A 15,124-nucleotide genomic window follows, 5' to 3' on the forward strand; every position below is an offset into this window, starting at 1 on the left:
AAAGGTAGGGATTTTGACACTCATACAAGTTTTGATCCTATTGTTGTGTCGTGTGGTGTGTTTTTAGAGGCCAATAAACATTCGACTATTCGTGAGTAAGAGTCTGTTCTCTTACGTTGAAATTCAGTTTAATTCAGTTTAGTTCAGCTCAGTTTAGTTCAGTTCAGCTTAACTCAGCTCAATTCAGTTCAGCTCCTAATTTCCTTCTCTTATAAAATATTCAGTTCAGTTCAGTTCAGCTCAGTTCAGTTTAGTTCAGCTCAATTCAGTTCAGTTCAGCTCAGTTCAGTTCAGTTCAGTTCAACTGAGTTTAATCAATGAGAACAGGCCCTAAGTATAGGCCCATATCTAGTATAGTCCATACCAAATTCTTTTTATGATTTCAGTTTATATTGTTATTATTGACAAATATATTGTTACTAGATGAAGCCCGTGCGATGCACGGTTTGTTTGAATTTTTTAAAAAATATATATTTTTTTGTATTTATGTACTAATTTGTTACATATTTAGATAAAATTTCTAACATTAAAAGATAATATTTTATATTTAATTAATTTAAACTTAGAAATATCATTCGCCAATTTTTGTTATGTGGCATTTGAATTAATTAATTCTAAAAGAAATTATTAATCTCTTATTTAATTGGATACCACTAAAATTTATAATCCTACGTGGCGCACTAAAAAATTAAACCCTACGTGGCTCTCTAAAAACTCCCCTTTATATATATATAAGATTAGATTGTTGATTTTATGCATATTTTTTTTTTTATTGTTATTATTCCAATGAGATTTTCCATGAAAACCTGATAGTGACCCACCAGGCCTCTTCATAAGTATAGGTCCATACCAAATTTTCCGACTGCCAGCAGGAATCCTATTAGCCCCTTACGTGGAACTGTGGAAGTATAAAATTACACTTAAATTCAGATAAAGAATTTTACTGAAATCAAAAAATTGACCCGTGAGATTTAACAAGTTTCACCGGAGAAGCTTTTTCTGTGTTCGCTCACCAATTTCGAGGTACATCTTCTCTCTATAATTTCTAGGGTTTTGATTATACTTTAGTTAGAAATTACTGATATACTGTTTAATTTACGCCCAATTGCATCACCAATGTCGTTGTAGAACCCTAGTTTGTCAATTTTATCGGAAAGTTTTAGGATGCTTGTTTTTGTTTTCAATTAAACTTAATCTTTAAGGTTTTTGATCATTAATGAATTAGGGTTTAACTCAATTGTTTGTTTAGAAAGTGAATTTGATTAGAATTTCATAGACGAATTTGTTCTAATTGACATTGTTCCCACTGTTTGAGCAGGATGAATTGTATGAAAATTATTGCGGCATTTCATATGTTGAGTTGTGGTATGATATTTCTGGGGTTTCTTGCTCAATTTACGTCGTTCTCGAAAGATGGGCATATGGTTATTATGTGTGGTTATGCCTTGTATATAGTGGTGTGTTTATGGTTTATCAAAATCAATCCCAAGACTCCGAAGGAACAGCGCGTTTACGAGTGGGTTTATTGTGTGTGTCAACTTTTTGGCACAATTCTTTCCTGTCTGGGCACAATCAATTTCAAGGTATCCAGTAGTAATTTTGTTTTCGAGTTTCCGAATCGTGTCATTCCATTGTTTGGAGTTCGTTTGGTATCGTTGTGCTTTTCCTTTTTGGTTTTTTGTTTTTCAAAATTATACTGTACTTCGTATGTTATACTATGTCATATAATTAGTCACAAATTGGTTAAACACTTAAACTTATTAAAACCATGATAATTTACGAAACTGACAACAGATGAAGTGGAAAAACTAGCCCTTAGTTGCTGGTTTACAATATGTATGTTATTGATGAGGTCTGTCTAATCTTTATGCAGGGTCCTAATACATATGTTTGGGCCGGGGTTGCAGCCGGTGGGAATCTGCTGTTGTTCGTCGGAGGTGCGGTGCTTTTGGCAAAAGAAATTCGGATCGAGCAGCTTCAAAGAAAGATCCTCCCGGTGAATCAAGGCGAGCTGTAGTAGTTTTGTAATTGGTTTTCCTATAGAGTTTTAACATTCTGATTTCATTTTTTTGGGGGGTTATCATAGTTTGTGTAAAGGTACTTGACTGAATTTTTTGTTATCATGGATTGTACATAGGTAAATAGCAAGTTACTCGTAGGTAGGTATTATGGCATTTAGATGTTGAGGCGTTGGTGAATTTCTAGTGAAAGTTGCATATATCACTCTCACAATCAAAGTTTTCTAATTCTCTGATTATTAATGATAGTTTTAAGAAAATCATAGTCATACTACGGAGTAATGGCTAGTAAATCTTTCTCATGAATGTCATGATTATGGATTTTAAATAAGATCATGAGTTTTTCGAACTTTTATTTTTGGTAGTGGTAATCAAAATGAAATGCAGCCAATATATTAACGGCCATAATTTTGGAGTAAACCAGACATGGTTGGATTAATCTAATACGAAGTACTTATATATACTGTACTTTACTGGGTTCATGCTTCTTTTGTTTAAACTCTGAATTGTTCAAGATCAATTTAAAGTAAAAGCTTGCACATTGGGATTTAAGCTTAAGCTCTGTCAAGTTGAAGATTGAATAGTGTCTAATTCGTACCCACCTTAGTTTGGATAGGGTTTAGACTTTAGATCTTTGAATAATTGTACTAACTTCGGTCCAAATTACTCGCAACTTTGAAATATTTTATATCTCACAAATAATACCCCAAAGTTGCCAGTAATTTGGATCGGAGGTAGTATATTTATTATATTTATAAGGATAGAAAAATTAGAAGAAAAAAAAAAAAAAAAAAAAAGCAATCATATGGAAGAAAAAAAAATAGACTCAATTATACTTCAAAATCTACCAAGAGTCCACAAGAGAAAGACATTGAATTTTTAATAGAAGCAAAGAAGTACGAAGTATTTGATTAGATTTTAGATAATTTGATGATTAGATCTTAATTTCGCTACATATTACTTTGCCTTTACCACTAATCTACCAACTCAATTCTACATATCTATATTATACAATAATATTATATATGTAATTTTGGGGCCTCTTATATTTGAAGGCCCTTTGAGCGCCGCACCGGTTGCACCACCCCTGTCTCTCTCAATTGGGCAAGCCCCGAATCACTCATTCTCTCTTGCGAGATTGTATTAACTGTGGTGATGGAGGGTGTATTACCAGCAACAACGTTGAAATTAGTGTTGAGCATCTCTGTCATCCCCCAACGTTAACAAGAATTATGTCCAAGAGCTCCTTGACAAAGCTCATCGAGTTATTAATTTCAAGGTGAAAAGGTCATCTATACCCTTTGGGATTGACTAAGCCCTTAATTTGACCTTAGTTTTATTCCTAGGATTTTTATTTTATTTAGCGACAAAACCGCTGTAGATGGTGGTGTCAACAATGGCAGTGGACAGTTTAATAGGTGAAGCTTGAACATGATGAAAATGGTGTTATCGAAGATAGCTTCAATGGAGGAAGCAGCTTAGACACCATTATTAGCGTTAACAAATGAAGTTATGATATGCATGGGATATGGTTGTTCGTGATTAAGCATTGACGAATCACAATTCACAAGTATGAGCTAGCTGTTACGACTATGCACTAGATTGACAAAATATGTTAATAACAAAGATAAACTGGGGCGAGCATTAATTGCCTTAAAACTAAATTTTAAAATTGATTAAAGAGCTCAAAAAATAAATTTCATTCAATTTAAGATACTCCATATTATAAAATAACCAAACAAAGTTCCTTGTAAAACAATCCTTATGACTTATGCATTGTCAAGCTAGCAACAAAACTACTAGGGAAACACATTTCATTCAAAATTATTAATTTAAAACGAGATAAATTAATTCAAATTAAATTCTTTCGAGATCCAAGGACTATGAGGAAAAAAGCTCATACACATGTGTTCAGATTTGTTAATAGTATCCTAGCTATCTTACCACTAATTCATTTGCCATGAGTTTGGATTAGTTAATAATATTCTCATCTTACCACTAAATGAGCCATTCCATTATGTTAACATGATAAATTGAAATAACACATTACCCTTTCAAGAAAATTTAAAATATTCACAAGACACTTTACTTAACGCATTATAGAATTGCAATAGATATTTTGCGAATTTACGTAGCATATTATACCTTCAACTATTCAAGTAACGGTGTGACGCTTTTACATAAGATGTATTTACAATAATCCTTGGCTAGTGGTAAGCGGTAACACCCCATTATTTATTAAAAATATACACCATAATTGATAAATATATGGAGTGGGATAATGCATAATTGTGTAGATAGCAATTTCTTTTCCAAGAATTTAGACATTATTACGAGTATTTTAGGGATTACGAAGTATGGTGTTATTTTCTTTATCTATTACTGTAATTAATATTCCTATCTTTCTATTGTTTTTTTTTTCTTTTGTTTTGTTTGTTTGTTTTTTTTTTTTTAATACTTTCTCTGTTCTTTTTTTATTGCACCATGAGAGATTTTACGATTGTCAATGCATTACTTTAGCTACTAATATCTTCAATTATACTTTTGTAAAAATTATAAAAATTTGATAATTGAAAAGTAGATTTCGAGACGAATCTAACTAGATCTCACATGACTATGTTGATAAATTACAAATGATGGTCAAAGAAGAATAAGTGAATAGTGTAAAAATCCTAATGGTGCAATAAAATAAAAACGGAGATAGTAATTTTTTTTCTAGAAAAGGTATTGAGTAATTTTGTTAGAATGTGTTTTTACACTTGACGAGTATTTATCCTCAAAATGCAATGATGACCGCTGATCTACTTAGATCTAACGGTTGACATTATATGATGCGTTTCATTACTCTTCATCCTCCCATATTTTCATTTTTATTTTATTTCTATTAATATTTGGAGCTTCTCACTTTTACGCTGCGTCTCTCTCTCTCTCTCCTCCATTGAAGCGTACTCTGAATTCTCCATCAAAGTAGCCGCTGAGCTTACTCACCTCCATTAAAGCAGCTTCTGAGGTATGATGTTTTATTCCTATTTCTTTAATAATCGAATACCAATTTCACAATCTAGGGTTTAATTTCTTACTATCGTCTATCGTAAATTAATTGTAAGTATTTATCAATTTAGGGTTTATCTAAGGCAATTGAATTATTGTTTATAATTTCTGAAGTTATGAAATATTATAACGAGCGAATTTGCTGCTAGAATTTGGCTATGTGTAGTTTAAGTTAGATTGCTAGGATTAAGCGAGAATGCGAGAAGAATGTTATTTGATCTTCCGATCTTAATCTGATTTGGTTGCTAATGTGTTGCAATTTTTGACCCTAATCTAGCCCACGAGCTGACCCTAAAATATATGAGGCGATTCGAGCTTCGAGTCTAGCCTGTCTATTATAGTTGCTCGATCTTATGACTATTCGAGTATTCGGGCTCGGCTTGAAGGTTTAGCACGCCTAATATTTGATCATACACTCCACATGATTGCATTAGCAAATTGGATTGTTGAATTATCTTCGTCATTGCTAGGCTATGCAATACTATGATTTATTTTATATTATGAATTTATGATAGATTGATAGGATATTTGTATGGTTTTGAATAAATCGCTACTCAGTGAAAATTATGACGGCGTATTTAAGGAAAAAATGTCACTTAGAGGGTTTAATTTATGTCACTTTGAGATTATACCCTTCTCAAAATAGAATAATATATTGCAATATACATCCTTTATAACCTCTTTTAAATCTAATATCGAGATTTCTTTCAACTTTAATGAATCAAGCTTGAGAATGATGTCATAAAAGTCCATATTTACCATCTGCCTCGTATCTGTTAAAAAAAAAACTATATCGTCCCTATGATAAAAAAAATAACCTGAATCCTCCTTTCTTTCTAGTAGAGCTGGGCCTATGTTACTCAGAATTGGCTAGAAGTGTAATACATCGGTATCAGCGGTATGTGTCCAAGTGATAGGCATGGCCACTATGAGAAATTAGGTGTACAAGTGTCAAACAAATAATTAGAATCCCCCTCTCTTTCCAGTGGAGCAGGGCCTATGCTACTTAGACTTGGCTAGAAATGTAATTCTCTGGTATGTGTCCAAGTGACTGGCATGGCCTATTTATGAAATTTTTGCCTAACTTAGGCAAAAAATGAAGTGTCCAAGTCTCAAATCAAAGTCCAAATGTTGAGTATCATTTTTTTTTTTTGTTTTTTTTGTTTTGTCTAATTATTATGACTTTTGCTAAATAACACTACCCTTAATGGCCTTAAGTTGTATAATGGAGCTAGTTTGCCTTTCAATATATCACCACTTTGTCTAACAAGACGAAATAATGAATATTTGATAAATGTTCTTGCTCAATTTAGAGTTGTTTGATGTCCAATTGAAGGTCAACTTTTGGTCATTGTCTGCTGAAAGATAGTGTTACTTAAATAAAAATATCAAAATGTGTGGTTTAGAAATTTCTGTAGTGTAGTTCTTAAAGAAAATGCTGGATATAATGATATTTTCTGAATGCTGCAACCCCCCATACTCCCAAATAAAATGGCAGTAATTGTTTGTCAAACTGGAAATGCAACACATAGGCACATAGCTAATCTGAGTGGTTAATTGATTTCGTTTAGAAATTTTCAGCTGTTGTCAATCTTGTGCTGCAGGAGTTTATTGCTTCATCTGTGTGGGGCTACTTGTGTAATGGCATCTGTGTCAAGTCAGCCACAGTTCCGTTACACCCAACCACCATCGAAGGTTCTTCATTTGAGAAACTTGCCTTGGGAATGCACTGAAGAGGAGCTGATTGAATTGGGGAAGCCTTTTGGTAAAGTTGTCAACACAAAGTGCAATGTTGGGGCCAACAAAAATCAAGCGTTCATCGAATTTGTAAGTGCCAGTAATATTGCTGTCTTACTATTAACACCAACCTCTCCTGACCCCCTCCCCCCCAACCCAAAACTAAAAGAAGAAAAGTGGCATTTTATAGAAATTTACTCGGTAATAAATAGCACTGATAACAAATTGTATGTACAATTTGTACAATGGCTGATTGGCATTGAAACTTTGTTATTGAGGTGAGATTTAGTAAATAGCTGATGCTTACCTTCTGTGATTTTATTTTTATTTTATAAGTGAATTTATCTTGAGGTTTTCAAGGATTTCTTGATTGAGGACATTCATAGGAACTGGGTCAATCTTTCATTTTGTTTTTTGGTTTTAAATGAATGCTTGTCCTCTTTTGCTGGTACTCCTTTATCTGATTATCTGTGCTGTTATTATAATTTAATTTCCCGATAAAGAAAATCTATCTTTTTTAACTGCATTCCTGCGATATAGTGCCTATGTGGTCAGACTGTCAGAGTATGGTAGATTGGTTGGAGTGAAGGATAATGTGGAAAAGGAAGCCTGCTATCTTATTCTAGGTGAACAAAAGATCTTAGTATGATTATATATTGTGCAGACATGACAAATCCTATGCTTAGTCTTTTGCACTTGTTGTTGAGCCTTATTGATCAAGTCTCATGAGGACTTGCTTGAGGAAGCTGGAAAGAAGTTCTATTATATTTGGAGTCAGATTATAGCAGAGCTATACTTTCTGTCATGTCAGATTAAGTGGAGCATGGAGTTGTAGTCCATGGACTGGAATTGATGGAGTTTGGTATGACTGTTAGGTTTGGATTCTGGATGTCATGACTGATATATATGTTTATGTCTTTTCCAGGCGGACCTTAATCAGGCCATTGCCATGATATCCTACTATGCTTCATCATCAGAACCTGCTCAAATACGGGGAAAAACTGTGTACTTGCAGTATTCCAATCGACAAGAAATTGTGAACAATAAGACCACTGCTGACACTGCAGGAAATGTGTTATTGGTTACCATTGAGGGAAATGAAGCTCGGCAAGTCAGTATTGAAGTATTACACTTGGTAAGTCACACATATGCTCCTTCATGTTATGACATGAGATATAGCTGACTGCAGAGATCCTTGGGGTTAGTTTTCCGGACTAGGCTATAGTTGGTCATACTTAATAAGCCATTTATTTGACATGAGTGTAAATGAATCAGCAGGCCCTTGTCAAGGATATATCTTCGATGGCAGCTTAATGCGTCGGGAGAAAGAGCGCATGTGTGTTTGTCTCCTTTCTCCTTTTCCTAACACTGCCTCTTTCTTCCCTACTTTTCTCCCTCTTTCATCTACCCCTACAGTTCTTAAAGAGTTATGAGTGCTCATTATGCTATACTGTTGTGCATCCTCTCTCCTCGTGTGCATGTCCTGTTATATTTTTATTTATTTTAAATTACAGTAATATCCTTATTGATGATAGTGAATCATGTTAAATTCCCTTAAATAGAATCTAATTTTTAACTTTCAGTATCATTTTGCTTTGTATACAACCTGCTACATGCTGTGCTTTTATAGTTTCTTTGTGCAATGTTTTTTCTCTCTCCTTCTTCCTGAATATTTCGGTGTTAAAGCATTGTTTGAAGGATGCCTATGTAGACATTTTGATTGGCATCTTCTGACTCAATAGTCTGATCTAATATCCTGGAACCTGGTATGGGAACTCAATCTCTGTCATGACTTGGTAATGTTTGGCTGTTACTTGTTGTAATTACATTTGTTTGAAGATGATTTATTTAGTTGCGCACTTCATATGATTCTAAGCCTTTAAGCATAGGATTGTATATGTAATGACCTCGAGCTAACTTTTCACCCCAATATCAAGATTGGTGGGTTTATTTTTAATCCAATAGTGCTGATGTGAGTTGAATTTTTTTCCTTGATTGCCAATGTTATGGATTTAACAACAATTAGAGGAACTCTTCCAAAGAGGCTTCCTCCTTGGTTGGATCTTGATTATGTATGCATTCTATTTGAAGTGTGGACAATTTAGTCTATTATGAGCCACATGCTGAAGAACAGTGAAAATTTAACTTTCATTGATATCAAATTAGATGCAAGTCTATTTGTATTTGTACATCATTAAGCTTTGTAGATTTAGTGATGATGAAACCTTTTGTATTGCATTTAAGTATGTTTTGTTCCTATAATGCAGATTGAGTATATCTGTTCCTTTTCAATACACAAAGAGTAGGCTGATGTTGTAAACTTATAATTGTCTTGATGCAGTTTTTAATCCTATTCTCTAGACATGTTTGTTTCTGAATGAGATCTTGCTGATGCAGGTATTTTCAGCATTTGGATTTGTGCACAAGATTACAACTTTTGAAAAGACAGCTGGATTTCAGGCAAAACTTCTAATTTTTGTTCTCTCTTTCTATTTCTTTGACTCTACGCTCCTCTCCTGTGGTTTATCATCCTTTTTCACTCTGCTGCTGATGGTGTAAAATTTAAGAAATAATTGTGCTATTCTGCATGTCTTACTGAAAATGAAGCCTCACTCTGTTCTCTTTCTCCTTGCAGGCGTTGATTCAGTTTTCTGACACAGAAACTGCGTCTTCTGCAAAGAATGCTCTTGATTCAAGAAGCATCCCAAGGTGATTTTGGATTTATTGTGTGGCTTCAGGCGTTGTCCACATTTAGTGGATCTTACACTATGCATGTCAATCCTGTATGCGCTGGAATCAGTTGAAGTTGTGAGAATCCTTCTCGCACCATATTTCATTGATAGTCTTAGATTCCTGCGTGTGGAACTGTGGATTATATGCTAAACCTCCCCCCCCCCCCCAAAAAAAAAAAAAAAAAAAAACACACACACACACACTCACATTAAAAAACAATGGTAAAAATCTTATCAATAAATTCTTATCTTAATAATTGTGTTGAGATGCAAGGTGTCCATACTTAGGGTCAGTCCATAATCCATAGACATGATAGCATATTAGCTGTTGGGTGTATGCTGTCCAATTCATGCAGTGTTAGTATTTTACGGTCTAGGGTTTCCATCTCCGTGCTTACCCTTGTCAGATTACCTGGCTATATGTTTTACAAAGTTGTGAATGAATTTGGTCATGTGAAATGTATATTTTTAGTATTGTGGCTGATTTTTTTTGCTGTTGACCTAGGTATCTACTTCCAGAGCATGTTGGGCCCTGCACTCTCAGGATAACTTATTCCGCACATACTGATTTGAGTGTCAAATTCCAGAGTCACCGCAGCAGGTAAATTTCTCCTTGCTGTTTTTGTTTTATAAAGTTCTGACAGACATTTGACTTTATGACTCTTAATGTTTCAATTACAGTATCTCTTTTGTGAACTACTATTTATTATCGATCTGTGTTATTTTTAGGGATTACACTAATCCATACCTTCCGGTTGCCCCATCTGCTATAGATGCAGCTGGTCAGGTAAGGCATACAATCTTGAACTTTTATCCCCCCCTCCCTTTCCTGGTGATTGGGTTTTTGTTTTTCCTTTCATGGACATTTTACACTGATCTAAAAGTGTCCTGGGTCATATAACTTTTGCTCCTGTCCCGGAATAAACTTCGATGTTACTAATTAAGTTGTCTTGAACATTACTTGCTCTCTTTCAGTTTGGTGAAGTTCACTATAAATGTGATTTTCCATACCTGCCCTAAAACAACTTTAGGGGCGTTTGGTTTTGAAGTTAGTATGGGTTTGAAATTAGGAATGAAATCATAGTTGTATTGATTTGGAACTTTATATTAAATACCACGTGTTTGGTAAATATTCTGGAATGATTTTTTTACTTTTTGAACTCCATACCCTTCACCCTTGGGGTTTGAGAGTTGAGTTTTAAATTTACAATTTTTTAATGTAAACATACCTTATACCAAAATATTGTGAACCAAATGCCTCCTGTGTAGTATGCTTACAGATGTGGAATGCATTGAATAGATATGCTAATCACATTAGCATTCTTAATTGCCATGTTTTAAGACCTTTAAGTTGAAAGAGATTGAGTAATGTTCAAAGTAATTATCATTTGATTCACATGCTGACAATTAGAGCAAGCACTCTTTAAATAACCATTTCCGTGCTTGTGTAGATACTGTATTTATATGTTTATGTCCACAAAATAGACATTTATGTGCTTTTGCTTACGCATGGTACTACAACCAGATGTTTCTAGAATCTAGCTAGTTTCATGCATTACTAGGTGGTTGGCTGGAAATCTGTACTTCATGTCGGTGGCAAATTTTTTGCTGTTGTATTTACGTTTTCTTCCTTCTCTACTCTTATGTTTTGACGGCCTACATTATTCATATTTCAGCTTAGTGTGGGAGTGGATGGGAAAAAGCTGGAACCTGAGAGTAATGTACTATTGGCATCAATTGAGAATATGCAGTATGCTGTCACATTAGATGTCCTACACACGGTATTGTCATTAATTCTGGTTTTTTATTTTTATGGCCTGTTTGATAGCCGATAATACATGGTGGTAATGGGAATGAAGTGTAAGTGTAAATTAAGAAGGAAATTAATTTTGTAATCCCCATGGTAATGCAATTTTATCCTCAAGCTAGTGTTTTCTTCATATTTTTCATTACCATCCTTTACCACTTGGGAGGAGGTATTAGGTGGGAAAGAAAATTTCTAAAGAAAAATGGTTTGGGGTGAGTTAGTGTTACCATGGGAATGGTTTTCGATTTTCCTTACAAATTTACATACAAATTTATTCCCCCATTACCATCATTTATGGCCATCTACCAAACAGACCATTAGGGTATTGCTGATTGTGTCATTTACTTATTTCTTTTCTTCTTCTAGGTCTTTTCTGCCTTTGGACTTGTGCAAAAGATTGCTATGTTTGACAAAAATGGAGGGCTGCAAGCTTTGATTCAGTACCCTGGTGAGTGCCAAACTTATGGGCTGAATTTCTGCGTATGGTTTTCAACTATGAAAAAAATGTTCAAAAAATAAAGCACTGGTTTTTAAGAAGGTAATGATATTGCTGATGCCTATGTCCATAGCAATGTAAAAGGGCATGCATTTATGGCTGATAAATTTTCTTGAAATAATCCTTGATATATCAAATTATGCTGGACAACAGGAAACATCATGGATTTTTATATCATCCATATAATTTGCATGTGGTAAGGAGTTGAACTTCCTTCTCGTCTCTCCTTCAGTTCTCTTTCTCCTCTTTACCTTCTCAACTTCTCCATCTCTAACATGAGCCATATAATTTGTTTAACATCTCTGGGGTTCTTGGTGTCATCCCTTTGCCCGAGGCTTCCCTATGCTGCAGCAGTGTGCATTTTGTCAAAAGTAGCTGCTAGTTACGCTGAGTGGCAGGGAGTACTCTCTCTCTTTCTCTCTCTCTCCCCCTCCCTCCTATGGAGCCTTTTCTCTTCTTTGAAAGAATTTCGCTACTTTTTCTCTCTTCGAAATTCCTGTGTGAATCTAGGAACATGCTTTTGTGGTTTCATTAGCTAAAGACGATTCTATTGAGACTAGCTAGATGAAATTATACTTATAAATGCGATATCTTGGCAATTTATTGGTATCATATTGGAGATACCTATGTTCCTATATTGCTATGGGTTGACGTTTTAGAAATTTTGGTCTCCTAGTCCTAGATAGTACACTCAAAAGTGTGTTAGATATCCATCGTCACTCATTATGGTTAAAAACTTAAAAATGAAACTGGAATATAGCATGCATGAAGTTTGATATCTGGCGAGTGTTTATTGCTGTTCTCGGAATCTCAGGTGCATAGTAGAGTAGTAGACCACTAGTCTTGTTGTCTGCCTCTCTCTCTCTCTCCTTTTTTTTCCTTTTTTTTTTTTTTTTTGGGGGGGGGGGGGGGAGGGGAGGAAGGCATATTGGCAAAACCAGACAACTTGTCTTTTAACTGCTGCTGATGATTTAGTCTTTGTGAATTTTGGGCTACTTAGAAGGATCTGTGCTATGAAAGACTGAACTTTGTGATTTCCACAGATGTTCAGACAGCTGTAGTTGCTAAAGAAGCACTTGAGGGACATTGCATATATGATGGAGGGTTTTGCAAACTCCACCTATCATATTCACGGCATACTGATTTAAGTATCAAGGTAAGTGACTCATAGTGAGTACTACTTTCTCTTTTGAATTGTGCATTTAGCAATATTTTCTGATACAGCTAACACCGATTACCTCTTTAATTCCATTGTTAGTTGATCCATAAGTTGGTTATAAGACTTTTTTGATTCATCGATGTGCGTATCTTTATTGTGGTTAGGGATGTCAGTGGGGCGGGTCAAGTAGGAGACCCGCCCCATCCCCGCCCCAATGGGGCGGGGATGGGTCTCGGTTTGGCGGGTGGTGGGGCGGGGATGGGGATAAAAACCATACCCGCCATGGGTGATGGGGCGGGGGTGGATTTTAAGTTGTATCCGCCCCGCCCCACTTCGTACCCGCCCCATCCCCACCTCATACCCACATCTATATATCTTTTAAAGCAAAATTACATACTTTTATTCTATTTATAAAATAATTACATGAAATACAATATTAATTATAATACTTTGTACGACACTTATATTTACCTGGAGTTTCAGATAACACAATAGGAATTATGTGGAAAAGGACCCTACCTATGAAGTTCATATAAAAAAATTATGATTTGCTTTTATGTTAACAAGTGATCTCAAAGATATTAAATTCATTTAGGCTACAAACTATGCATCTACTTCTAATTCCTGCTTGTTCTTTGCTTCTTATTCAAACCTTTTCTCAATAAACACCCTAGGAAACTGTAGAGTGAAGAGAAATGAGTGAACCTATTGCAGATTTATATATGTTTTATGATGTATTTGGGAGTTCTTATGTTTTTTCCTCATCAAGAAGGTTTCATGGGATGTGCTTGTCTTGCCATGTGTCATTCGTATATTATTTTGGAATTGCTTTACTCAAAAGTCACAGTCAGTTTTTGATGTAATTTTAACTTCTGTTACAGTGATAAATATTTTTAATTTTGCAAGAACTTTTCTTCCTTGATACGAAGTATGTAAACAACTAAACATTGTTGATTGTGATATCTGAAACTCCAGGTAAACAATGACAGAAGCCGAGACTATACAATTCCTATACATGGGGCCATGATTCAACCCTCAATTCTCGGACAACAGCCAACAGGAGGGCCAATGTCGGGAGCTACTGCTGCTCCTTATAATGGTGGGCAATATCCAGGACCACCTCCTTCATCAGGAGGCTGGGCACCACCTCAACATATGCACATGCAGATGCCAATGCAAAATTACCCATACAACATGCCACCTGGACCTGGTGCTGCACCTCCTGGTCCTCCTGGCACCATCCCGCCAGGTTCCATGCCACCAGGGTCAATGCCGCTTGAAATGGGACCTGGAGCAATGCATATGCAGAACCCAAATGGCTTGCCGCAGCCACCTGCTATGCCTCCATACAGTCAATGACATGATGTGGCTCGAAGACTGACTGGGCTCTACTGAGGTTTTTGGGTTCGGGGAATGTGAGAAAAAAATCCAGCCTGCCAATCTCAATTCTTGATTTGTTGAGGGCTTGCTATAATTTCGCTTAGATTACAAATAACTTTTTATTGTTTGAACTATTTCCTAAATTCTTAAAGGTTGAGCTTCTTTGGAACTCTTACTCTTATTCTGGTATAAAAATTCTTTATGCTGATATCAAAAAAGCTCTGTTTTACTTCATATGCCTTTTGCGATCTTTTTATCTTGGTAAATGCTCGTATCCGTTTTAGGTTTTGACATACGAGTAATACCACATTCCTGCATTGAGGTTTCAATAATTCTACTTTGGTGACCTGTGTGTATCAAATTTTGTTTTTATTTTGATGTCCAATGGTTTGGTAATCTCAATTTTGTTAGTCAGGGATAAGTCGATTTTAATGATTTTTACAAATGTAATTTTCTCCCTAATAATTACATATGTAATTTTCTCCCTAGTCATTATATATGTAATTTTCTCCCTAAGATAAAATCCCGTTAGCCCTAAAATTGGGCGAAAGAAAGTATACGCTAGAGGGACAGAGGGCTTATCAAGACCCATCTAATCTTAATTACGATTATCTTATTTAATTGACCGTATTTGATACAAACCATCAAGCGAAAAAAAAAAAAAAAAACACCCCTATACGATATTATCTTCAGTTATTTTCTATAATACAACTCTATCTAAGATAATATATAAAAAAAAATATA

The 15,124-nt window shown here is 35.1% G+C and overlaps 2 protein-coding genes and 1 long non-coding RNA gene across 5 annotated transcripts; all 3 read left to right on the top strand.

The window, feature by feature from the left end:
• The first annotated feature begins 842 nt into the window (after positions 1 to 842).
• On the top strand, positions 843 to 2,255 carry LOC110696072. Its single transcript, XM_021873343.1, has 3 exons — positions 843 to 1,023; positions 1,319 to 1,583; positions 1,874 to 2,255. The coding sequence occupies exons 2-3, from the start codon at positions 1,320 to 1,322 to the stop codon at positions 2,015 to 2,017; spliced, it is 408 nt and encodes a 135-aa protein (XP_021729035.1). The 5' UTR covers positions 843 to 1,023; position 1,319; the 3' UTR covers positions 2,018 to 2,255.
• Positions 2,256 to 4,872: 2,617 nt separating this feature from the next.
• LOC110696069 (polypyrimidine tract-binding protein homolog 2-like) lies at positions 4,873 to 14,614 on the top strand. Of its 3 annotated transcripts, XM_021873338.1 has the most exons (11): positions 4,873 to 5,028; positions 6,674 to 6,896; positions 7,732 to 7,941; positions 9,204 to 9,266; positions 9,442 to 9,515; positions 10,044 to 10,139; positions 10,268 to 10,325; positions 11,215 to 11,319; positions 11,712 to 11,793; positions 12,885 to 12,997; positions 13,976 to 14,614. In XM_021873338.1, exons 2-11 carry the CDS (start codon positions 6,711 to 6,713, stop codon positions 14,357 to 14,359), a joined length of 1,371 nt encoding a protein of 456 aa, XP_021729030.1. In that variant the 5' UTR covers positions 4,873 to 5,028; positions 6,674 to 6,710; the 3' UTR covers positions 14,360 to 14,614. The 3 variants fall into 3 exon arrangements, with proteins under 3 accessions (XP_021729030.1, XP_021729031.1, XP_021729032.1); XM_021873339.1 differs by lacking the exons at positions 4,873 to 5,028; positions 6,674 to 6,896 and adding an exon at positions 8,082 to 8,142 and having other exon boundaries at positions 7,848 to 7,941; XM_021873340.1 differs by lacking the exons at positions 4,873 to 5,028; positions 6,674 to 6,896 and adding an exon at positions 8,085 to 8,142 and having other exon boundaries at positions 7,855 to 7,941.
• LOC110696073 lies at positions 11,794 to 12,235 on the top strand. The gene is made up of 3 exons (XR_002506247.1): positions 11,794 to 11,883; positions 11,995 to 12,037; positions 12,193 to 12,235. It is a non-coding gene; the product is annotated as an uncharacterized LOC110696073 (long non-coding RNA).
• Positions 14,615 to 15,124: the final 510 nt, after the last annotated feature.

This window comes from Chenopodium quinoa, unplaced genomic scaffold (assembly GCF_001683475.1).
Source record: "Chenopodium quinoa cultivar QQ74 unplaced genomic scaffold, ASM168347v1, whole genome shotgun sequence".
Lineage (NCBI taxonomy): Eukaryota > Viridiplantae > Streptophyta > Magnoliopsida > Caryophyllales > Amaranthaceae > Chenopodium > Chenopodium quinoa.